The sequence below is a fragment of the Neophocaena asiaeorientalis genome, unplaced genomic scaffold, assembly GCF_003031525.2.
Source record: "Neophocaena asiaeorientalis asiaeorientalis breed wild unplaced genomic scaffold, Neophocaena_asiaeorientalis_V1.1 scaffold106, whole genome shotgun sequence".
Classification (NCBI taxonomy): Eukaryota; Metazoa; Chordata; class Mammalia; order Artiodactyla; family Phocoenidae; genus Neophocaena; species Neophocaena asiaeorientalis.
In genome coordinates, this window is record NW_020172597.1 from 4,101,339 (window position 1) to 4,125,636 (window position 24,298).

The 24,298-nt window shown below is 44.0% G+C and overlaps 2 protein-coding genes across 10 annotated transcripts in view; one reads left to right on the forward strand and one right to left on the reverse strand.

Annotated features, from left to right (window-relative positions):
- Positions 1–7,062, forward strand: part of CAP1 (cyclase associated actin cytoskeleton regulatory protein 1) — a 24,909-nt gene extending 17,847 nt beyond the window's left edge. For 8 of the 9 annotated variants that reach the window (XM_024738873.1, XM_024738878.1, XM_024738875.1 and 5 more), the window contains exons 7-13: positions 904–1,009; positions 2,187–2,364; positions 4,079–4,263; positions 4,445–4,568; positions 4,727–4,809; positions 5,121–5,264; positions 5,898–7,062. In XM_024738873.1, the coding sequence (XP_024594641.1) occupies positions 904–1,009; positions 2,187–2,364; positions 4,079–4,263; positions 4,445–4,568; positions 4,727–4,809; positions 5,121–5,264; positions 5,898–5,981 (904 nt within the window). In that variant the 3' untranslated portion in view covers positions 5,982–7,062. The remainder of the gene's footprint in view (positions 1–903; positions 1,010–2,186; positions 2,365–4,078; positions 4,264–4,444; positions 4,569–4,726; positions 4,810–5,120; positions 5,265–5,897) is intronic. The other variant, XM_024738871.1, reaches the window with a different exon arrangement.
- PPT1 (palmitoyl-protein thioesterase 1) lies at positions 6,641–23,660 on the reverse strand. The gene is made up of 9 exons (XM_024738881.1): positions 23,521–23,660; positions 19,911–20,020; positions 19,558–19,685; positions 18,789–18,859; positions 16,753–16,855; positions 12,829–12,919; positions 11,900–11,998; positions 9,902–9,973; positions 6,641–8,607 (listed from the first exon to the last, which is right to left on the reverse strand). Exons 1-9 carry the CDS (start codon positions 23,642–23,644, stop codon positions 8,485–8,487), a joined length of 921 nt encoding a protein of 306 aa, XP_024594649.1. The 5' UTR covers positions 23,645–23,660; the 3' UTR covers positions 6,641–8,484.
- Between the last annotated feature and the right edge of the window lie 638 nt (positions 23,661–24,298).

Below are 24,298 nucleotides of genomic sequence, written 5' to 3' on the forward strand. Positions count from 1 at the left end.
TCATAAACGCTTCCAGCTAATAATGTATAAGAAGAGAGGAGGACGTCCCTGGTGGCGCAGTGGTTAAGGATCCACCTGCCAACGCAGGGGACACGGGTTTGATCCCTGGTTGGGGAAGACCCCACATGCCGCAGAGCAGCTAAGCCCGTGCGCCACAACTACTGAGCCTGTGCTCTAGAGCCCACGAGCCACAACTACTGAAGCCCACGGGCCTAGAGCTGGCAGTCTGTAACAAGAGAAGCCACTGCAATGAGAAGCCCACGCACCGCAACGAAGAGTAGCCTCCCACTCGCCACTACTAGAGATAGCCCATGCACAGCAATGAAGACCCAAACGCAGCCAAAAAATTTTTTTTTACTTTTTTTTTAAATTAGAGAGAGAGAGGAGACTTGAACTATAGTGCAGTGCTGTTTCTATAATTTAATACTGATTATTTCCTCCTAACAGAACTTTTTAATTTCTTAGGAGGAGGGCATACTTTTGACATAAGGCATTATGCTATAAGGCAGTTGAGTTTCTTGGAGTCCTAGAGATCCACAGTGTTGCTCGAGAGACCTCTCTACCATGGCTTCATGCACGGAATGTTTGCTTTTATCAGTTTTGTATATTAGGTTCTGCCTAAGGTCTACTTTGAAATAGTGGTTTTGCTACTTTTAAAAAATGTTTGAGGAATACTGCTGTAAGAGAAAGATATAATCTGGAGTCCCTATCTATATGGACTTTGGTCTAATTAGGGTAAGAGAATAGGTTCAAAAAAAGAAGGAAAGCTCAGTTACACTGTTGAGCAGAGCCTAAAAAACGCCACAGGCAAGAGGACGTGAGTTCACAGATAGGAGGGGGTCTGGAATCACTATTGTAATGTACCCTGACTGCCTGTGATGAGTTCTTCTTTAATTCTCCCAGGGATAAGAAGCATGTGGACTGGGTCAAAGCTTACTTGAGTATATGGACAGAGCTGCAGGCTTACATTAAGGAGTTCCATGCCACTGGCCTGGCCTGGAGCAAAACGGTGAGTGCTCCTCCCCTCCCTTCATCGCTCCAGGAAACCTCCAGGATCTGCAGGTTTCTTAGACTTTAGCACTACCAAGGTCTAAACAGGAATGTTAGTCTTCACAGTGGAGGGTAGAAAGAAAAAGGAGAGAAGGAAAGGGGAAAAAGAGTAAAGAAAGCAAGGGTCAGAGAAGGAATAGTCAGTTCTATTCAGCGTCAGTAAACATGGGTCAGGGACAATGATTGGGCTGGAAGGAGAGATAGATGAATGAGTTACACTGTGCCAACCCTCAAGAAGCTTAAAAATACAGATACGAAACCCCACTTCAAATCACCAAGCTAAGTGCTATAATAAAGGTACACACTGCAGAGTATGAAGAAGAGAAGAATGATTCTCACTGGGAGAGACTGTACTTTGAAGAGCTATACTCAGACTTTTCAGGTATAGGACAGAAGTGGGAGAAATGGGAATACTAGTAAACAGCAAAGCTTAAACAAAGTAAATGCAGAGTAAGTGTAGAGATTGGTCATCTGGCTTCAATAAGGAGAGAGTCACATATTTAGGAGGAAAGGCTGGAAAGGAAGGTAGTTGAGACTTTTAGACTTTATAATAGGTGATAAGTATCAGAGGTATTTGAGCAAGAGAGTGATAATGATCCTATTTGTCCTTAAAAGGGTCTTAGTGTATAGGTTAGGGGTAAGGGCTTTGCTCAGACTGTGGAAGTGCTCATGGTGCTAGGGGCTGGTACAAAAAAGAATGAGATATAACCAAGGTAGTAAACTGATTTAATGAGATTGAGGGGGTTGGAAGACTCAAAGAAGATTGAATGGTCAAGCTTGGATGATAATATCTCTCACTGAAATAGAGACATGGGTGTGATGGTGAAATCAGTCTTGGACGTTGTGAGTCTGAGGTACCGGTGACACACTAAGTAAGTATTTAGAACTATAGGTTCAGAGCTGGAGTTAGGTAGAGGCCAATGGAAAAATGTGAAGGTTGAAAAACGGAGTTGAGTTGGATCCTTGGGAAAGGGTGAGAAGGAGTAAAGCCAAGTTGGGTGTGGGTAGGGAGCGTTAATCATTGCATCAAGGGCCACAGTGGGTACCCCATGTATCTTGGACACATGCAGGGCCCTATTGGGGATGGTACAGAGGGGAAGAGATGCTGACTGTGTTACCTGCACTTACTGTTCCAGGGGCCTGTGGCAAAAGAACTGAGTGGATTGCCATCGGGACCCTCTGCTGGATCGGGTCCTCCTCCCCCCCCACCAGGCCCACCTCCCCCTCCAGCCGCCACCAGTTCAGGCTCAGAAGAGTCTGCTTCACGCTCAGCACTGTTTGCACAGATTAATCAGGGCGAGAGCATCACACATGGTAAGTGAATGCTTTGGCAAGAAGAGTTGGTGAATAAGTTGTTTTGGCAAGAACTTACCAACTAGAGACCTGACAGTCTGTAAACCAGAACCGTGGCTTGTATATGGGAGATTCATTTGGGGTGTCACATTCCTTCAGGTTGCCTAAAGGGATAGCAGAGCTGGCTCAAATGGAAATTGACAATGGCTCATTATAGTTGGGGGAATCTCTCTCCCCAGAGGAAAGTGATTTAATATTAAGGGGCATATACAGAGTACCTACCCTGTGGTGCCAAGACATGGTGCTGGCCGTTTTCCCCAGAGCTTTTTCCCAGTTACCATGCGGTCTCTTCAGGAGGTCATCTTGGAGGGGGTGGTGCACGTCCTCAGAGGGTGTATGTTAGTCATATGGAAAATTTGTGTAAGAATGACCTGATGTTGGTGTAGAGAAAGTAGACACCCTTATACACAGTAGGTGGAAGTCTAAATTATACAGCAGTCTCCTAGGAATCTACCTATAAAAACACTGAAAGAACAACTTTTATACATTGTTGTTCACAGTAGCTAAAAATGGTGTAACCTGTATCCCACTGTAAGAGAAATGGTTAACTGTGGTATGTTCCTCTTGACGCAATACTATGCAGCCATTAAGTCTTTTTCTGCAGTGAACCATGCAGTGTTTAGGAGTGGTGGAGCTGAAACGCCAGTATTGGTTATATAGATTGGGCCGTGTCCACAAGCAAGGCACGTGTCAGCCTGTTGAGGGTGATTATCGAATGTTTTTCCTTAAAAAAAAGATTTTTATTTATCTATTAAATATATTTATTTACTTATTTTTGGCTGTGTTGAGTCTTCGTTGCTGCACTCAGGCTTTCTCTAGTTGGGGCGAGTGGGGGCTACTCTTCGTTGCGGTACACAGGCTTCTCATTGCGGTGGCTTCTCTTGTTGCGGAGCACGGGCTCTAGACGCGTGGGCTTCAGTAGTTGTGGCATGTGGGCTCAGTAGTTGTGGCTCACGGGCTCTAGAGTGCAGACTCAGTAGTTGTGGCGCATGGGCTTAGTTGCTCCGCGGCATGTGGGATCTTCCTGGACCAGGGCTCGAAACCATGTCCCCTGCATTGGCAGGCGGATTCTTAACCACTGCGCCACCAGGGAAGCCCCCAAAAAAGATATTGTTAGAAACTATAGGTTAACTTGAGAAAATTTTTATTGTGTTAATTGGTTAAACCAAATTTCTTAACAGTGTGCATGCTTATATCTAAATAAAAAACAACTATGAATAGAAAAATTATTGGAAGGGGAGTTTCAAATGCTAACACTGATTGGAGGTCGTAGGTTAGCTGTGAGGGTTTTTTTCCTTTTACCAAATTTTCTTTATTATCACATATTACTTTTTCTTCCTCTGTTGCTTTAAAAACTACGTACGTTATTTTGTGAGTATATACTGATACTTAGTATGTCTTTCTAGATCTTTTTACATACCCATCCCCCCATACACACACATTCCACTTTTTTTTTTTTTTTAGTGGAACTTTATAATTTAATCTTGGGGTAGAAGAACAATTATAAAAGTGCTTCTCCAAAGCTGTGTGTGAGAGAACATCTCAAAGGCTCTGGTTTGGGGCTTTGAATTTTTTCTTAAGGATCAATTTAACTTCTGATAGCAGAAGTTGGTTATTGCCTCAGCCCAAAGCCCTGGTGTGAAGGACAGGAACAAGGCAGCTGTTGTTCTTACAGCCCTGAAACATGTATCTGATGACTTGAAGACTCACAAGAACCCTGCCTTGAAGGCTCAGAGTGCTCCAGTACGAAGTGGCCCCAAACCATTCTCTGCATCTAAACCAGGAGTCAGTCCTTCCCCCAAACCAGTCACAAAGAAGGAGCCAGCTCTACTTGAACTGGAGGGCAAGAAGTGGAGAGTGGTGAGTTAAAAATGCCAGGACGGGGGGAACAAGGAGTGGGGACAAAGCGATTAAACGGAGCACAGCCAAATGAGTACAGGGTTCTGGCTTTGATTGCAAGAATGAAAGTTTGGCATAGTCTGTGTTTTGGGGTGGCATGTGCTTAATGATGAGATTCCTAAAAGGGGTATCTCTTTAACAGGAAAATCAGGAGAATGTTTCCAACCTGGTGATAGATGACACAGAGCTGAAACAGGGGGCTTACATATTCAAGTGTGTCAACTCAACATTGCAAATCAAGGGCAAAATTAACTCCATTACAGTAGGTGAGTTCTTGTTGTTGACCTAGGCAGGCTCTGTCCTAGAGCTTGAGAGGGCTGGAACCATACCTACCCTATTTCTAGAGATTCTTAAATTCTTAATTCTTAAATCGAGTACTTTCCTTTAAAGTTATACTGTTGACCCGCTCCCTTTCTTCTCCTAGATAACTGTAAGAAACTCGGTCTGGTGTTCGATGACGTGGTGGGCATTGTGGAGATAATCAATAGTAGGGATGTCAAAGTTCAGGTAACTTGATACTTGGCTCCTTCCTTTAGTCCCTGAGGAATTAATTGAAAGAGACACAGCCGACCCACAGATGTTGCTGTGGTGGGAATCTGACTCTACAGAGTCTGTAAGCTGAGCTGCTTTGGATGTGGCAGGAAGAGTTGGCCCTTATCATGAGCTCTTTCCAGTACCCATTCTCACCCGCCCCTAGTATCCCGTATCTTGTACACCTGTGAGTTTTTCATGTAATCCCGTGAAACAGTGAAAGCTTTTCCCACAGCTAACTTGTTCTGCTGGCTGCTGGGACTCAATGCTCTTGGTTTCCCCTGCAGGTAATGGGTAAAGTGCCAACCATTTCCATCAACAAAACAGATGGCTGCCACGTTTACCTGAGCAAGAATTCACTGGATTGTGAGATAGTCAGTGCCAAATCTTCTGAGATGAATGTCCTCATTCCTACAGAAGGCGATGACTTCGTAAGTTCCTTGATCTCTTTAGTAGTATGGTCTGAAATCAGAAGGGACTGAAGACTTGCGTTGGAGGAGAAGTCTTCCAACGCAGCTGATGGACACTCTGCACCAAGTGGGTGCAGCCCAGCAGTGCACATCTCAGGCACAGACACATGAGGTAGTCCCACGAAGTAGACCCCCAAAGGAGGGTGGTTTCTGCCTTTCTTAGGCAGAGGAGATGCTCAGGGTAGGCAAAAAGGAATGGGATTGAATCACAGCACCCTATTGAGCTGGTGCCGTGAAGCCATACACATTCCCATCAACGCCTCGTAGGTTTAACAGTCTGCAAGGTCACTGATCAGTGAACAGTAAGAAACAGACTCAAACCTACATCTGTCTAGCTTTGGAGCCTTTGTTCTCGTTCCCACACTGCGCTGCTGCTTCACTGTCAGCGGTGGGGGAGGTGGTCTAGAAGATGTGGCACTGCTAGTGCGCTGCCAGTTCCATGGCCTTGCTTTCTCAGGTGGATTCAGCTTCTCTCATTACATCCTACTTGCTCTCAGAGTTTAGTGCGAGCAAGCATTGGGAGAAAGTTAAGATTTAATTAACCCCAGGGTATTGCCTAGCTTGGGTTTAAGCCTATTGTTTCTTTATTTGCAGAATGAGTTCCCAGTCCCTGAGCAGTTCAAGACCATATGGAATGGGCGGAAGTTGGTCACCACAGTGACAGAAATTGCTGGATAAGCGAAGTGCCACTGGGTTCTTTGCCCTCTCCCTCACACCGTGGGATAAATCTGTATCAAGATGGTTCTTTTCTAGATTTCCTCTACCTTTCTGCTCTTAAACTGCTTCTCTGCTTTGAGAAGCACAGCTACCTGCCTTCACTGAAATATACCTCAGGCTGAGATCTGGGGTGGGATAGCTGGTCTTTGATCTTCTGCAGGAAGGTGCAGCTTTTCCGTATCAGCTCAACCATACAGCCAGTCCATTCTTCAGGAACTGCACATCAGGACAGGTGTGTTTTAGCTTTCAGCCTTTGGGGTTATTTGGGGAAGGATAAAGCAGTCCCCAGGAATTAACAGATCACAATGTTCACACAAGTTAATCTTTTTCTAACAATGAGCGTGAAGGTAGCAGAAGCTGGTGTGATCCTAGTTGGTTCTTCTAACTTAAACTAATTTTCACTATTGACAAGTGAGGCAAGGGTTGCACAGGACCAAAGGCTGAAGCTTGGCCATCTAGCATTCCAAGCAAAATGATTTCCTGTAAGCATTCCTTTTCTTCTGCATTCCATCCTGCATCTGCCCGAACCTGAGATAGTAGGTTGTCCTGTGTTAGCTGCTGGGGTGGTGCCCTGCACCCAGGCCAGCTAAAGGAGTCTTGGACCCTTCCTCTCTCTGGGGCCCCTGCCCAGCACCTTCCTACAGAGATGACTTAAAAAGAGAGGAAAAAAAAAGGAAAACCACACCATTCCCAGGAATCTGGCTTCCCTTCCTCCTTCCATGCTGGGTGCCCATCATCCGTCTTCATTGCTTCCTTGCCCTGTCATGCTCAACAGCTTTTGGCTTCTGTCAGGGCACCTGAACAGAGGACTAAAATCTCCATTGCAGGCTGGTTTTAGGTCTTGTGTAAAAATCTTGCACAGCATTGCTAATGTAAATTTCAGTTTTTCCTCTAGGACAAACACTTTACCAAAATATGCAACTTTTTTTGGTGGGAAGAGAGATTGTCCTGTGATTTCTACCCATTTCCTGAGGCCTGCGGAAATGAACCTTTATGTACTTAAAGTTATACAGAAAATAGAATAAAATTAATACCAAACTTGCTTAGTATTTATGTATGATATTTGCTGTACAGAGATGTAAGGACTTCGAAAAGAAAAATGACACCAAGGATAAGAAACTACTCTTTATTTTAAACAACTTCATAAAATTATTTTCACACGTCCCCACTTCTTGCCTTTCATCCTCTTAGTTGAAAAGTCTTGAGAGAGGTGAAAGAAAAATCACAGAGGGTAAACTTTGCAGCACTAGCAAAGTGCTTCCCTCAAGTATAGCTACCCACTTCCGTAAACTGGCATTCCGCAGAACAATCTTCCAAAAAGTGTTGCTAGGTTTTCATGGGATAACGGATTGGGGGCTAAGACGTCCATGTTCAAATAGCGTGGGAAACGGTAGATTAAGGTTAGTTTTCTTTACTGTAACAGGAATTTTCAGAGTCCTTAATATTCTAAGGTGGGTTGATCTTCAAGAGGAGAAAAGGGATATGGAATACTCTCTAAGCTTTTTGAGCACTCTTTTTTTCACAGAACACATCAGAAGCAGTTTGAAGTGTGCGGTAATCTCAAATTTTTGAGATGGAAGTTAGAAAGCCTGATCTCTCCGCGGTTTTCCTCCCATTCTTTGCTAATGCCAGCAATAAAGTGACTCTAGAATCCACACCACTAGTCATATTTAGAAAGGGCAGGTTCATCAAGGATGGAATGGAAAGAACTAACTGCCTCCTCCTATTTTTCTTTAAACCTCCCCCACCCCATCTAAGTTAAGCAATATGTACACTTCCTCCCTTAAGCAATCCAATTGGGTGCTAGTTCCCGCCTTTTGTGACAGAGCAACAAATTCATCACTACCTGAGGAGACAAAAAAAAGTGCTACCAAGGGAAGATGGTGGGCTGCCCGAATTTGTCTAATAATAAATAGCTACGACACCACAGAAAGCAACACAAAGAGGAGGACAGCCTCAAGAAATTATGTGGACACATCATCCAAGCAATACTTCTCCAAGCACTGGTCAAATCTCCACCAGCACAACTGAGAAAGCATTTATGTGAATACCTTAGGTCTGGGTACTGGCCTCTTGGCTTGAGATGTGGCTAGATTTTCCTGAGGAAGGCATCTGCCTTGGACTCTATCTCATTGGTTTAGTTTGTTTAGTCTCTTCCGGGCCTGGGCACAGTTCTGCCACTGACCTGCAGCAAACTCCTGATTCCTAAAACACTGACCACATCAAAGGGTTGTAAAACAATCTCCGTGGTTATTAGCTAATTAAACTTGCATTCAACACCATATGCTGATAGGATGAGGCAAAGGATAAGATTCCTATCTTGGATCTTTCCAAGCAGGGCATGTTAGACGGTGACAAGAGAAGGATTAGTTTCTAGCTGGATCTGAGCTCAGGCTTGGGCGTGGAGGGAACTGGTTTGGAAGTGTGAGGGGTTCCCTGAGCTCTGGTGCAAACTACAACGGTTTCACTCAAGGAAGGGTATGATGTGGGCATAAAACCATGCTTCAGACCGTTGAAGATGGTCCCCTTCGAGAGCCAGGAACACCAGCTGTCCTGCGTTGTCCATTGCCTTTAGCCCCAGGCGGTCCTGCGGAGAGAAAGGCCATAATTAATCAAGAGGCTTAATGAAAAGCTTCACAGTGAAATCGTAAAGAAAGTTAACGAGATATATTCTCAAAATGCAGTCTTTTTTCTTTTGAGTATTAAAATTTAGGTGCATTGTTGAAAATGCCAAAAAGGATACTTGCCTCCAGTTTTTTTCCTAAGCATTAAAAAGGTATGTGCAATTGAGGTTATTCTATACAGTTTTATATTCTGCTTTCTGAAAAGTTTCCCAAAGCTTCTGGAGGACCACCTATGAGCGGGCAAGCCATGGACAAAACTGCCTCAAAATGTCAAGTTAAGTGGGACTGAGCTAAAGACAAGAGAACATTAGCTAGATAACTTACAACAGATCCAACCCTTAGATAACAAAACTCAGACACTTTCATATCCTGTAGCTGAACATGTCATGACCCACAGCTGGGGTGCTGAAGAACAAGTATGGGTGGGAAGATGAGCAGTTATGATGGTGCCAGAATGTTGCTTCTGCTGTAGCTACCATCAGTTTGAGTTTCATGACAAGTTCTTATTTGTAATATCCAAAACTCTTAACAGATCCTAGCTTCCTTTTACCTCACCCAAGATGGGGCACCAGATGCAGGAGAAAAGCCAAGAGATGACAATTGGTCTCGGAAATTACTTGGAGGAATCTGAATAGAAAGAAGGCAAGTGGTTCAGATGTAACACTTCTGCATTTTGGGGAGAGTATCTCCCAAGATAAAAGCCTTAAGAGTACGGAAGGCCTCAGAACTGGAGGTGGTGAAATGCTGCCACCTGTGCTTGAGAAACAGGACCTACTGCTGAACAAAATTAAAATTCACAGCTCTGTTCCTCGGTCTCCTGCAGGAGGAGCTCCCCGTGTCAGTGCCTGATTTAAAAACAGGACTTGCGCATCTGTTGTTTTAAAGTAACAGCCCTCTATGTTTCTGTCATGCGTGGGGGCTTCTTGGATTTGTAGTGGACTACACCTCAGCAAAGGAAGCTGCTTCTAACCCTTGTTATCAGAAGGAAGGAGTCAGAGATGATGTGTCCCTTGTACATGCCTGAAAACATGGCGTACAGGTCCTTCAACCTTCAGGATGTAGGCTTCGGTAAACCAATGCCTCATAAGCTAGTGCAACAGTCAACAGCCTAACAAGCCTCGTCCACATCAGACACGAGTCAGACGCTTCTTGAGTACCTGCTGTGCTGGGGTGTACAAGACAAGGTCTGTCACCAAAGCACCTAGCGGCTTCCGGAAGCAGGAGCTGAAAAGGACTGCGCCTCTCTTCCCCAGTTACCTGTGTGTACAGGGTGCTCTCCTGTAAGGGAATGGTTTCCTTGGCTTGGCCACTTCTGTAAAATCCAAACCACTGCAGGAGAGAAGGAAGAAGTGAGGTCAGATCAGACACATGGCGCATACTGCCAAACTGGTTTAAGACTGGCTAGTAGCTAAGACTACCAACAAACTGAACACCCTAACACTGCAGCGAGGAGGGAAAACAGCGTGTCTTAAGTCATCTCTTCTTAAGGGTGGGTCCTGAGGTATGAGTTAATCATTCCAAAGAGCTTTCCAACTCCCCAGAATTGCTGCTTCCTACAATTATTGAGCACCTACTCTGTGAAAATCCTTGTGCTGAAGTCTAAATATTCAAAGATGAGTATGTTTACAGTCCCTGTTTGCAAGAAGCTCTAGTCCAATGCACAGAAACAACTAACTGTTCAGCATGGGGGTCAGCAAACTTCCATAAAGACCAAATACAAAATATTTTAGGCTTCAAGGGCCACGTGGTTGCAGCTACTAAATGCTGCCATTGTAATGCAAAAGCTGCCACAGGCAATATTTCTGGAATGAATATGGCTGCATTCTAATGAAACCTTATTTATAGACACTGACATTTGAATTTCATGTAATTTTCACATCATCAAATATTCCTTTGACTTTTTTCTACCATTTACAAATATAAAAACCAGTTTTAGTTTGTGGGCCATACAAATGCATGTGGCAGGCTGGATCTGGCCCACAGGTGTAGTTTGCTAGTCCCTGGTGCTCTGACACAATGTGATGAATGCTGATAGAACAGAGGCTGATGATTCTTTAAAAGAGGGAGCAAAGGCAATTCCCTGGCGGTGCAGTGGTTAGCACTCTGCGCTTCCACTGCAGGGGGCGTGGGTTCGATCCCTAGTCTGAGAACTAAGATCACGTGTGCTGTGTGGCGCGACCAAAAAAAAAAGCAGGTGGGTGGTAGCAAATTCTGCTTGGAAGAGGGGTGGCACCCTGGATGGAGGAAGTGACATTTGAGATTGGCTTTGACAGCTGAATAGAAGCTTGTCAGGCGGAGAAGGGCGTTTTAGAGACTGAAAAGCATGAACAAAGGAACACAGACACACAAAAGAAAAAGCACATGCCAGGCCCGGGGCATTTCAAGTAATACAGTATGGCTTGATGAGAGAGGATATGAAGTGGTCATGAAGTTAAGATTAAGTTGGAAAGACAGGTCGAAGACAGGTCAAGGCACCTTGAATGTGAACCTCAGGAATTTATAGACTTTGGACTCATAGTTCTGAACCTTTTTTGGATCACGGATCTCTGAAAATCTGATAAAAATTATAGACCCTTCCTCAGAGGGTGCAACTACAGTTGACCCTTGAACAACATGGGTTTGAACTGCTCCGGTCCACTTATACGTGGATTTTTTTCCAATACTGTGGATGCTGAGGGCCGACTATAAGTTATATGTAGATTTTTGCCTGTGCAAAGGGTCAGCGTCCCTAACCCCGTTTTTCAAGGGTCAACTAAGTTTGCACACAATTTGGGGCGGTGGGGGGGCTACAACCCTCAGTGTCCCATTTATAGACCTCAGAACCCCTGCTCTACACAAAGGTGGGTGAAAGGGACTGACAGTTTTTCCCAGCAGGCAGCTGTGGGCTTTTATTCGTTCGTTTGTTTCTTGTCTTTTTTTAGTTTCGCCGCACTCGGTCTTTGTTGCGGCGCGTGGGCTCTTCATTGCGGGCTTCTCTCTAGTTGCAGTGTGCAGGTTTCTCTAGTTGTGGCATGTGGGCTCCAGGGCACAGTAGTTGCGGTGTGCAGGCTTCTCTCTAGTTGCGGTGCGCTGCACGGGTTTAGTTGCCCTGCGGCATGTGGGATCTTAGTTCCCCGACCAGGGATCAAACCTGTGTCCCTTGCATTGGAAGGCGGATTCTTAACCACTGGACCACCAGGGAAGTCATGCAGCTGTGTTTTAATGCCATTTACTCTGACGGTCTCCTGGCACGTTGTGGCCTAAGCAGCATCTCACCTCAGAATCCACGGGGTCCACAATGGAATCGTTGAGGAATTTCACCATCACAAACTTCTTCAGGGCCATCAGGTTTTTCTTGTAGGACTCATTGACACCCTGGAGAAAAGGCGAACAGTAAGTACCTCAGGGACACCACCATCAGGTTATAGCTGGGGAATTAAAACCTTTCAGTGCTCTGGTCTCCCTGACCCTGGGCCACCATGTTTCTTCTCCATGGTATGGGCTGCTTTTCTAGCTTCCTTCCCAGAATATACCAGGTACAGCCTTTTCTTACCATCCTATCTGACTGACAGTGCTCCCACCAACCATGGCATACTGGTGCCACCATGAATCCGTCACTGCACTCCAAAGGCCCCCATCACATAGGTTCAAGGCTTCTAGCCAGAGAAAGCCAAGGCAAAATAAGAAACTACAAACTCTGAGTGGTTCTGCTATACTATTCTATTCCCACCGACTCCCTTCAAATTGTTTTTGTTTGTTTTAAACCTCCGGATAAGCCCAATATAAATTGAGCCATCTAGTTTACCAGAATCTCCCAAAGCATGCTCATCTTTGGGACACACTCAGTCCCCTCTGCAGTCTCTCTTCTAAGTAAATTACTCTTCTGAGAAAATATGACCCAAAAAGGATCCACTAGAAAGGCTTCCCTCAGTACGGCAGCAGCTGAAGTTCCATGTAAGCCAGCCAGCACCTACTGAGCTTACCCTGCTGCTTCAACACTGGGAAAGAGGAAGAACCTACAGGAAGAAAGCCACATGAATTTCAGCCTCCCTAAAAGGAACTGAATCTCATAAGCACCACCTCCCAAGAAACAGAACTTCTTGTTTCCTGGGATATTCTGAGTAAATGGTCACTGCTAATCTGTTTATAATGCCCCAAACAGGAAAATGAATGCACATCTATGGTAGCCTGGGTTGGGTGCTTACTCTCTCCTGATTAATATCTGCCAAGAAGATGCTGTGGTTGCGGTATATGTCCTCCTTTATGGGGTCGTGCCAGTATTCTGCTTGTACCAGGCTGTGGGAGGAAAAGAAAGAAAGGTGACCAAGCTGCACTTCGGTCAGCACTCCCGGGGCATGCCCCTGTGCACAGGCCACCAAGAGACTTCAAAGGGACAAAGGACCAGAGCCTTCTGTTCCCTCTGCCTGATCCACTTTTTCTTAGCATCTCCTATGCTCCTTCTCGTCGTTGAGGTCCCAGCTTAAATACCTTTTCTTCAAAGACCGTTCTGTCCAAAGTAGGCACCTCCTCCATTACTGTCCATTGCTGCCCCCTGTTTCTTTCTGCCACGGGCTTAGCACTGTTATCTAGTGCATCTGTTTACTTGGTGACCCCCTTTCCCCAAGTAAACAGAGTATGTTACCCTAAATGTCTTATTTACAAGAGCATGTTACCCTCATTGTCTTATTCTCCACTGTATCCGCAAGACTTACAATGGGGCCTGGCAAACAGTAATAGTTCAGTACTTGATTAAATTACGAACAAAGTATTTTAAGTGCGACTAAAACTTAGAGACAACACAACCACTGCAATACTTATAAATAAAGGAAAGAGAAAGCTAAAGTTGAATAAATATTTTCAACACAGCACCACCAGTGGTACCAGCCCAACCCTGCCTACTAACCACGAGCTGAGCACTGCACTGAGAGCTTCACACACCATTGGTCTAATCCTCACAGCAACCCTTCAGGAAAGCACTATTAGCCTCGTGCTGGAGGTGAGAAGTCGGCTCAAGGACATCCAAGGCCACACAGCTGGACAGTGTAGCACTAAGCCTCTCCAACAACCCCCGAGAGAGAGAATATGGAAGGCCATGTCTTTTATTTTCCCTTCACATTTGACTGCTACTTCCAGGTTCAGTAGAGAATTCTACATTGGAAATCATTTTTTCTCAGAAGCCAAAGGTACTGCACCACTGCCTTCTAGCTAGTAGTTTTGCTGTCAGGGAGTCAGTGTGCGGCCTCACGGGGCTCTGCCCTTTACCCTCAGTGTTCTGACACTTCACGGGAATATACCTGGATGTGGGTCTTTTTTCACCCCTGATTACTTGGTGAGCCCTTTCGATGTGGAAACTCATGTCCCATAGTTCTGAGAAGTGTTCTCATATTACTTCTTTGATAATTCCAATCCACTCTTTCCTCTGTTCTCTTTTTGAAACTCCGATCAGGCAGGTATTAAACTTCTTGAACGGCTTCTCTAATTTTACCTGTTCCCCTCTTTTTTCTACCTCATTGAGATTTTGTTCTAATTTCCAAGAAATGTCCTCAACTTTATATTCCCATACCGCTAACACATTTTTGTTCTGGTTATCTTATTTTTAACTTCCAGGATCTCTTTCTCTCGGATGACTGGTTTTACTTGCATTCTCTTCTAGCATCATGGATGATCTCTTATCTCTGAAGATAATAATACAGGCTTTTTTTTTTTTCTTAAGGTTTTCTTCAGCTCCTTGAATTGCCATCTGTTTCTTCCAAGTTCCTTTTTACTTTTTGCTTGTTTTGGTCTTTCATTTTGGAAGCTTTCCCCAGATGTCTGACTGGGGGTCCTTGGGTCACTGTTCGTATTTAAAGAAGCTGACTGAAAGTTCTTCATGCAAGAACAGAGCTTATCTACTGGTGGCTTGACTACATGGTAGTCAGGAGGAGTCCTAACTTCTTGAAGGATTCCAAAACATGAACCTATAGGTCTTTTCTCTGGGACCAATCAGTTTTTTCAAAGAGGGATCCATCAAACTTCTGCCTAGCAGGTAATAAGCCTGGCTGCTATCATTCTAGGAGCAGAATGGGACGGGGTGGGTTTTCAATATGGTGTCTTACCACTGTCAGGTGCTTGTTATCTCGAAGTCTGGTACTGCTTTTTTTTTTTTAATTAATTTTTTTTGTTTTGTGGCCATGTGACACGGCATGCAGGGTCTTAGTTCTCTGACCAGGGATCAAACCCATGCCCCCCGCAGTGGAAGCATGGAGTCCTAACCACATGTCCATGGCTCACGGGCCCAGCCGCTCCGCGGCATGTGGGATCTTCCTGGACCGGGACACGAACCCGTGTCCCCTGCATCGGCAGGCGGACTCTCAACCACTGCGCCACCAGGGAAGCTCCCTTGGTACTTCTTTAGTCAAACTGCTCCGGAAAATAAATTTGGCTTCTCTTGTCAGGGTGGAGGAAGAGCAGTCACTTGGACGTGCATTTCAGGGAACTAAGGAGTTTGATCATTGTTTATATAGATTTTCAACAAAAAGTCCCATGCACTTACTCTACCTTCCAAGGTATCTTAGGCATCTAATTCCTGAGTCTTTCTGGGACTGTAAAAAGTGAAGCTGGTTCCTTCTTGTCAGTGTATCCCTCTACAGACATAAAGGTTTCAGAATTTTCTGCTCTACTAAAACAGTTATCACTCATTAATTTGCTCTCTGTCTTTAAAAAAAAATGTTGATGTCTTTTATTATCTCTTCTCTCCTCTCCTGTTCTCTTTGCCCTTGTGGGTTTATCACTTTTTATTCTTTTGCTACCAGTTTATTAAAGGTTAAGAAGGAAGTGAAGATAAACACATCCATGTACCACTTTTAATCAGTACTTAGGTGTCACTGTCCCCCCACCCCCCAGCTGACTGCTCCTCTACAGTCAATAATAATCCCAATTGTGTTTGGTTCACCAAAGAAGGAAACACAAAGAAAGAAAAGGGTGGATTCTTTCTGAGGCATCTGGGCAATAGTTAGAAGAATAAAGAGTAAAGAATAAAGAACAATGTAGCTTAAACAGATCATACATACCCATGAGAACAGAGAATATTGGGACATAAATAACCAAGCTGTGACTAGACAAACCAGGGAAGGGGTAAAACTTAGCAGTGGTTTGAGTTGCCTGAGTGGGTAGGAGGTCGAGATATAAAGTCTCTTAGTTTCCTTCACTGACCATCAGGTGGCACTGTTGACCCAAGACAGCTTTGTGGCTACACGTGTAGCCAGCCAATGGGTAGGAAAGGAAAAGAGAGCTAGCTAGCTGCAGGTCTTTTCTACAGGCCAGTCATTCACAAGGCTGTACCTTGGACAGGCCTTCAAGGAAGTGTTGTATTGAAAAGCTGCTATCAAACAAGAATCATACACTTGGAAGACCCATAAGATAGATACCAAAACCATACTAGTTGATCCCAAATCTCAGTTATCACCCAGAATACTCCAGACCTACTGAATTCAAATTTCCAGGGATGGAGCCCTGGAATTCATTTTTAATGAATTTCCCAGGGGGTCTGAGGTATAATTTAAGTTTGGAAACAACTGAAGGAGAACACACTCTGAAAGTGATTCTGTATATTTTTAAGTACCCAAACACAGGTAGCTAAGGACATTGACGTAGGAAGCTAACCCCTCATTGCTGACAACAGAAAGAATCTGTCCTCCAAATATTAACAGCAATTCCTTGGGCTTACTACTTTCTAAAGGCTTTTTTGGTTTTATTTTTACAGATGAAAATGTATTGTTGTGGGGACTTCCCTAGTGGTCCAGCGGTTAAGACTCTGCACTTCCACTGCGGGGGACCAGGGTTCAATCCCTGGTTGGGGAACTAAGATCCCACACGCCTCGTGGCATGGCCGAAAAGTGAAAAAAAAAAAAAAAAAAATTGTTGTAATTACAGTCTTCTTTTATAGAAAAAATGTCTTCCTTTCCTTTAAATTAATATTAGAGCAGTTTTAGGTTTACAATAAAATGAAGCAGGTAGTATAGACATATTTACAATAAATATCTCATTTGAAAATCACTAGCAACTACTCCTAGAATCACGGTTAGCATGAAAGTCAGCATGATATTTTCATTAGTGACAGTTCTGTATCCTTTTCAGCTAACCATACATACCGTTCCTGTATAGCTTTGTTGTAAGCTCCAGCATTCAGTGTTTTTCTGATCAAGTCACAGATGTGAGAGCTCTCTCCTGGGCACCGAGGGAGTCCAAAAACACCTATAGTAGTAGAAGACAAACATCCATGCCTTCAGTAGTCATGTACTGAATACCTACTGTGTGCAGGGCATTGCAAGAAACAAAACCAGAACTAGACCCTGATCTCGTTCATTTATTCCTCAAGAAAATAGTGTTTTGAGAATTAATACTATAACCAGCTTCCTCCTGGTGTTCCCACACTCTTTTCTGCCTCAGGACCTTTGCATCTGCTTCTCTCTGGCGTATGTACTTCTCTTACTGCTTCAATGGCTGGCCTCATTCTCATCTCTTGGGTCTTGGTTTAGAGAAGTCATACCTGAGTGCCCTAACTCAAGCAGTGCCCAACCCCAGTTCCTTCCCCTCCCCCAATTATACTTGCATCCTCATCATCCTCATTAATAACATTTTGGGGGATACCAGACATACCAGTTCGAAGCATATATTGGCAATAATTAATTTAATCCTCATAACCACCCTGTAGAGTAGAATCATTTGCACCATATTACAGATAGGAAACTTTTTTTTCTTTTTTTAAGGAAACTTTCAAACAGAGAGGTTAGATACCTTGTCCAAGGTTAGACAGTAAGTGATGGAGCCAGGATATGAACACAGGCAGTTTGGCTCCAGAGCCCACACCTTTCACCAATACAGCCACCATTCTTCCTATTGTCCTATTTTTCTTTCTTTATCATAGTTACCATTATCTGTATTTATTTTGTTTACCTATTTCATGTCTATTCTCCCCCCAACTAGAATGGAAGTTCCATGAAGGCAGAAACCTTGTCTGTCTTGTTTCTAGGTTTTTAATAAATATTTGTAGAATCAATGAATGAATGATAAAGCTGTTCCTACCAACTTGCATTTAAATGATACGTGTTCTTTAAAAAAGTATTTTCCTACCTATTATTTCATTTCATCCTCTGAAAAATTCCCACAAGATGGGCAGGGTCTTATTTTAGTTTCCCTCATCTGTGAAACAGACCTACGATACCGAATTACTTGCCCATCAGTAACCGTTAATTGGGTGAAGCCAGTTTCCTGATTATAAGGAGAATCCGTCTGTTCCTACACCCTACCAGCTAACAGCTATATCCATCAGAACAGAGATAACGTTCTATCCCAAAGACACATCTTCCCCCAAAAGTAAATAATTCTGTCTAAATAGCAAGCCTGTTGTTTTTTGAAAGATTTAATCTCTACTGTTAATTATAAAATTAACAAAAAGCCTAGACACTATTCTTTGCCTAAGTGTAAATTCAGTAGGACATCACCCATGTCAGAAACCAGGAAAGGTTGTTGGGGGACTTCCCTGGAGGCACGGTGGTTAAGAATCCGCCTGCCAGCGCAGGGGACACGGGTTCGAGTCCTGGTCCGGGAGGACCCCACATGCCGTGGAGCAACTAAGCCTGTGCGCCACAACTACTGAGCCTGCGCTCTACAGCCTGCGAGCCACAACTACTGAGCCCACATGCCACAACTACTGAGACAGCATGCCGCAACTACTGAAGCCCACGCGCCTAGAGCCCGTGTTCCGCAACAAGAGAAGCCACCACCATGAGGAGCCCGCGCACTGCAACAAAGAGTAGCCCTGCTCGCCGCAACTAGAGAAAAGCCCACACACAGCAACAAAGACCCAATGCAGCCAAAAACAAACAAATATATAAATTTTTTAAAGAAAAGAAAAAGGAAAGGTTGTTGGACTTTCCTAACTCCTAAACCACCACCTGTTACATGGCTGCAACCACCTCACCTCCATGAAATCATGTCTATTAAATTAGAGAGAAGTAGGTGGTAACCTAATGATTCACCTGTGTTCCAGGCCTCTGGAATCCGATTTCATCATCTCTCCTGGCTAATTTACTATAAATTAGAAAAACAGGATTTTTGCAAGGATGGCTGACTTCTTGTACAAATAGAGCAGCTAGAATTTTTTAGGCAAAGGGGACAAAGTTACCTTGATGTTGTCCCCCAACTGATATGAGATTGATCATAGGAGGTGATGGGCATCTCTGAGCCACTGCCCTCCTGGAGAAAAAAAAGGATTATCAGTTCCAACTGTCAGATGGAAATGTATCATCAACAATTAACTTCCCAGGGCTTCCCTGGTGGCGCAATGGTTGAGAATCTGCCTGCTAATGCAGGGGACATGGGTTCGAGCCCTGGTCTGGGAGGATCCCACATGCTGCGGAGCAACTAGGCCCGTGAGCCACAACTACTGAGCCTGCGTGTCTGGAGCCTGTGCTCCGCAACAAGAGAGGCCGCGATAGTGAGAGGCCCGCGCACCGCAACGAAGAGTGGCCCCCGCTTGCCACAACTAGAGAAAGCCCTCGCACAGAAACGAAGACCCAACACGGCAAAAATAAAGTAATTAATTAATAAACTCCTACCTGCAACATCTTCAAAAAAAAAAAAAAGAAAACCACAGCTTTTCTCCTTTAAAAAAAAACAAAAAACAGTTAACTTCCCAGATTAAGCTACTTAATCCTCTGTGGCTCCCCAAAGCCACAAAGTTTCAGGACTTTCCTCTGATACCGCCAAACAAATCTTTATTCCTTCACAGAAAATAAGTTAAGCTCCATAGAACTTCTTCCATGGGGATATTTTAGAAGAGTTTCCCTTCCAAAATAGGTGAAGATTCCAAAAGCAATGAATGGGTAGATCTATCTGAATCAAAGGGAAAAATAATCAGTTCCATGTAAGTGATATAACAAAAAGGGACTTACAGAAATTGGCCTCCCTGGGAGAATCCCATAGCATTGTAGCCTTGCTGCAATTCAGGATCCTTAGCAAGAATCTGACACACTGTTGTTACTTGGGAGTTGACATTCAAAAAGAAGCTGTTCTCCACATCCTAAAAGAAGAGCCACGAGAAGTGAAAGGATGCAGCTGAAAACTCTCACTGGCACCTTCTCTAAGAGCAAACCTGTTTAGGTTGGTACCCTCACAGAAGCCACTCAAGAACTAAAGTATCACTGTATGATCTGCAGCTAAAAATACAAGGTTAAGCATCTTAATCGTGTATTCTATGAAATCAGTCAGCAAACCTTCAAAGGAACAGAGCCGTGAGGGGCCTCACCTCTACCAGGGTCTTCCCAATCTCTAAAGACAAGACGTAAATTCCAGGTATTTTCTTCTCGACCATTTTCTTAACAGCGCCCATGCTTAAGGGATTACAACAGCTGTCTCCTAGAAAACAAAGGCAATCGTGGAAACTCATGAGTAAAAAAAAAAGTATTTTTTTAAAAAAACTTCTGTGCTTTAAAGGCATTAATGAAAATGTGAAAAGACAACATACAGAATGGGAGAAAATACTTGCAAAACATATACTTGATAAGGGTTTAATACGTGGAATCTACAAAGAACTCTACAACTCCACAACAAGAAGACAATCTAATTAAAATGGGAAAAGGACATGAACAGACATCTCTCCAAAGAAGATACACAAATGGCCAACAAGCACATGAAAATATGTTCAACATCAGTGCTCATTAAGGAAATGCAAATCAAAATCACAATGAGATACCACTGCACAACTACTAGGATGGCTTTAATTTTTTTTTAATTAATTCATTTAAAAATGGAAAATAACAAGTGTTGGCAAAGATAGGGAGAAATAGGAACCCTTTACATTGCTGGTGGAAATGTAATATGGTGCAGCCACCATGAAAACAATTTGATGGTTCCTCAAAAACTTAAACATACAATGACCATATGACACATCAGTTTCACTTCTGGATACACACCCAAGAGATGTGAAAACGTATGTCCCTACAGAGGTTTGTAGAAGACTAAAGCAGCATTATTTGTAATAGCTAAAAGGTGGAAAACACCCAAATGTCCATCAGTGGATGACTGGATAAACAATTGTGGTACATATATACAATAAAATATTATTCCACCATAAAAAGGAACAAAGTATTGACACATGCTACAATGTGGATGAACCTCGAAAACATTATTATAAGTGAAATAAGCCAGAGACAGAAGGTAACATTGTATAATTCCTTTTATATGATACATCCAGAATAGGCAAATCGATTGAAACAGAAAGCAGACTGAACATTTCCTGGGGATGATGGGAAGTGGGGGATGAAGAGTGATTCCTTAATGGGTAGAGGTATTTTCTGGGGTGATGAAAAAGTTTTGAAACTGGAGAGAAGTGGTGATTGCACAACGTGAATACACTAAATGTCACTGAATTGTATACTTTAACATGGTTAATTGTATGTTATATGAATTTCACCTCAGCAACAACAAAAAGAGAGAACAACATGTTTTGCTCAGCTCATGTTCATCAGGTAATAACAAACTTCAAAAGCCCACACAATATAATGGGGACACCAAATTCACAACTGAAAATAAGCAGGGGTGCAGATTCCCTTATCATCTAGAACATTTGGGGTTAATAGACTCAAAAACACTTTGGAATCTGATTTCTCTTTAGGGCCAGGACTACAGTAAGACAAGTAAAGCGCCTAGGACACAAAATTTAAGGAGGTGCTAACTCTTGCGTTCATGTAAGTGCTGGCCTTGAACTTACATTTTGTTGTTTTTTTTTTCCTGTTTCAAGGAACCAGAACTAAGAATAGGAAGCAAAGTGGCCGCTGAGTGGGAGAACTGGGCTGAGATCATTTTCCATTTTGAATTTAATCATCCCATTTTCAACCTGAGAATGAGCTTAAGAATTTGTTTTTAAAGAAGGAAAAGGCCTCAAGCATCTTTGATTTCTTGCACTAAACTATAATTGTGGGTTACTTAACTGCCTCCCATACAGAGTGACTGTGCTCTGGGAGGGCATGGAGCTCCCCTGTTCTCCTTTAACTCCACTGTAGTAGCCCCAGGCCCTGGCACAGCCTTGAAAGAACTGTCTCTATTTACTGACTCTAATTCCACTCTGAACATTTTTCTTTAAGCCATTTCAAAAAGGCTCTCACTCTCACCACTCCCCTAAAAGTGCTTTTGTCAAGGTCATTAGTGATCTTCCTATTCCTAAATCCAATAACCAATTCTCAGCCCTCATCTTATTTGACCTGTCATCAACATCTCACAGTTTTTTACTCCCTTCCTCTTGAAACATTTTCATGTGGCTTCCAGGACTTTGCCCTCTCCTGACTCTCCCACCTCCCTAGTCGTTCCATCACTGTCTCCTTTGCTAATTCCTCCCCATCTCCTCAACCTCCAGACCTGACTGCTTCAGGTCTCAGTCTTTAGACCTCTTCCCTCCTCTGTGTACACTCACTCCCTAGGTGATCTCACCCAGTTCCATGGCTTTAAATACCAGCCATATGCCAAAGGCTCCCAACTTTAATCTCCAGCCTGTATCTGTCTTGGACTCCACACTCCAAATGCCTCTACATCTCCTGGATGTGTAACAAACAACTCAAATTTAGTAAGTCCGAAAGCAGACTCTTGGTTTTCATCCCAAATTTGCTCACCCTACAGGCTTCCCCATTTTGGTAAAATGACATCACCCTTCTCACTGTCCAGGCCAAAACCCGTGGAATCATCCTTGACTCCTTTCTCATCCCACATCTAACCTGTTATCAAATCCCGTTGGTTCCATCTTCAAACTATATCCAAACTTTGACCACTTCTCAACATCTCCTCTATTACTAAACTGTTTCAAGTCACCATCACCTCTTGTTTAGATTACTGCAAAAGCTTCCTAACTTTTCTCCTTGCAAAGGTCCATGACCCCCTACAATCTATTCTCAATATAGCAACTAGAGTGCTTTTAAAGTGCAAATCAGATCATGTCACTCATCTGCTCAAAACCCACGAGAACTTCCCATCTCATTCTAGCCAAAGTTCCTACAGTAGCCTTAGTAGACCCAACGACATCAGCAGGCCACCCTCATCCCCCTCCCATCCCTGAACTAAACACCTATTTTCTTCCAGCTACAATGACCTGAATGCTGTTCCTTGAACATACCACCATACCTGACATACTTCTGCCTCATGGCCTTTGCATCTGCTGTTCCTTCCACCAGATATTCACACAGCATCTTCCCTCATCGACTTCAGGTCTTTGCTCAGGTGTCACTTTCTCAGTGAATCCTTTCCTGACCTTGCTCTATAAAACTGCAAGCCCCCACTTGCAGTCCCTATCCCCCTCTCTGCCTTATTTTTCTCCATTTCACATATCACCATTTGACATATTATGTTACATTATATTATTATATTATATTATAGTCTGTCTCTCCCACTGGAAAGTTCTAAAAGAGCAAAGAATTTAGTCTATTTCGTTCACTGCTGTATCCTCAGCATCCAGTAGGTATTCAATAACTATGTGTCAAACAAACTACTGGTGCCTAACAAATCTCTTCAATGTGTGAATGAACAAAAGGACGGATGCCCCGGTCATGCAGCCACAGCCCAGCCTTCCCCGAGCAAGTGTCTGATGCTGCACCCGGACGCCACTGCCATGGGGATTAAACCAGGACACCACGTAAAACCCTACCGCAGTGCACAGCACTCTGTGAGCGCTCACCAAAAGACAGCTCCTTCCGCATCTCCCTTTCCAATGCAGAGTAACCCCCAAATCCTAAACCGTGGGGACTGCCGGGTGCTGTGTGACCACGGTCCTCGCCCTCCACACTTGCACTTTGCAGAAGCGAACACAGGTTTGGAGAGGTAAAGAGTCGCCAAAACCTTTTGACTCTCTTCTCACTCCCTCCTTCACTTACCCATCCCATGCCAGATCACCAGAGGCAGCGGGGCCGGCGGGTCAAGATGCCCCAGCGCCAGGGAAGCGCAGGACCCCGGCAGGAAAGCGAGAGCCAAGAGCCACAAAGAGCTGGACGACGCCATCTTGACTCAATCACATGACCGCGCTCCCCTCTCCTGGGCCTGGCGCGGGAGGGGCTGGGCCGCAGCCTCCGCATCTCCGCATGGGAAGCTGCGCGGACTGGTGTCTGTCCTGGAGTGTTACCCTAGCGAAGAGACCGCCAGCAGGAATCAAATGCAAGCCAACATTTATTCAGCGCTTCCTACGCATCAAACACTATTCTAAGCGCTTTACATCTGGTATCTGATTTAATCCTCGTAACAACGCCGAATACACTTCTCCCCATTTTATGGGTCAGGACACTGAGGCGCTGAGCATTTGGGTTTGGAACCAAGTTCACAGAGAGTAAATTGGCGGATCCAAAGTCTTTGCTCTTAACCTCTGCATTGCACTGCCTTTGGAAGGAAAGTACTTTGTGGAAGGAAGAAAAGAAGGACTCAGCTCTCTATCAGAAATTGAAGGGGAGGGATAATTTCCAGGGTTAATCATGGCAGTGTGGTATTCTCTATCATGAAGGAAAGATAGGACTTCAACAGGCAAAGATGAAATGCGGGAGAAGGACTGTTATGAGTTAAGGTAGACAGGACAGCTGCCTGTTTTTTAGAAATGGCAGAGCTTGCAGATGGACAAGAGCATCTGATGGATGCAAGAGTGATGGAAGAAGCCACTGCCACTTC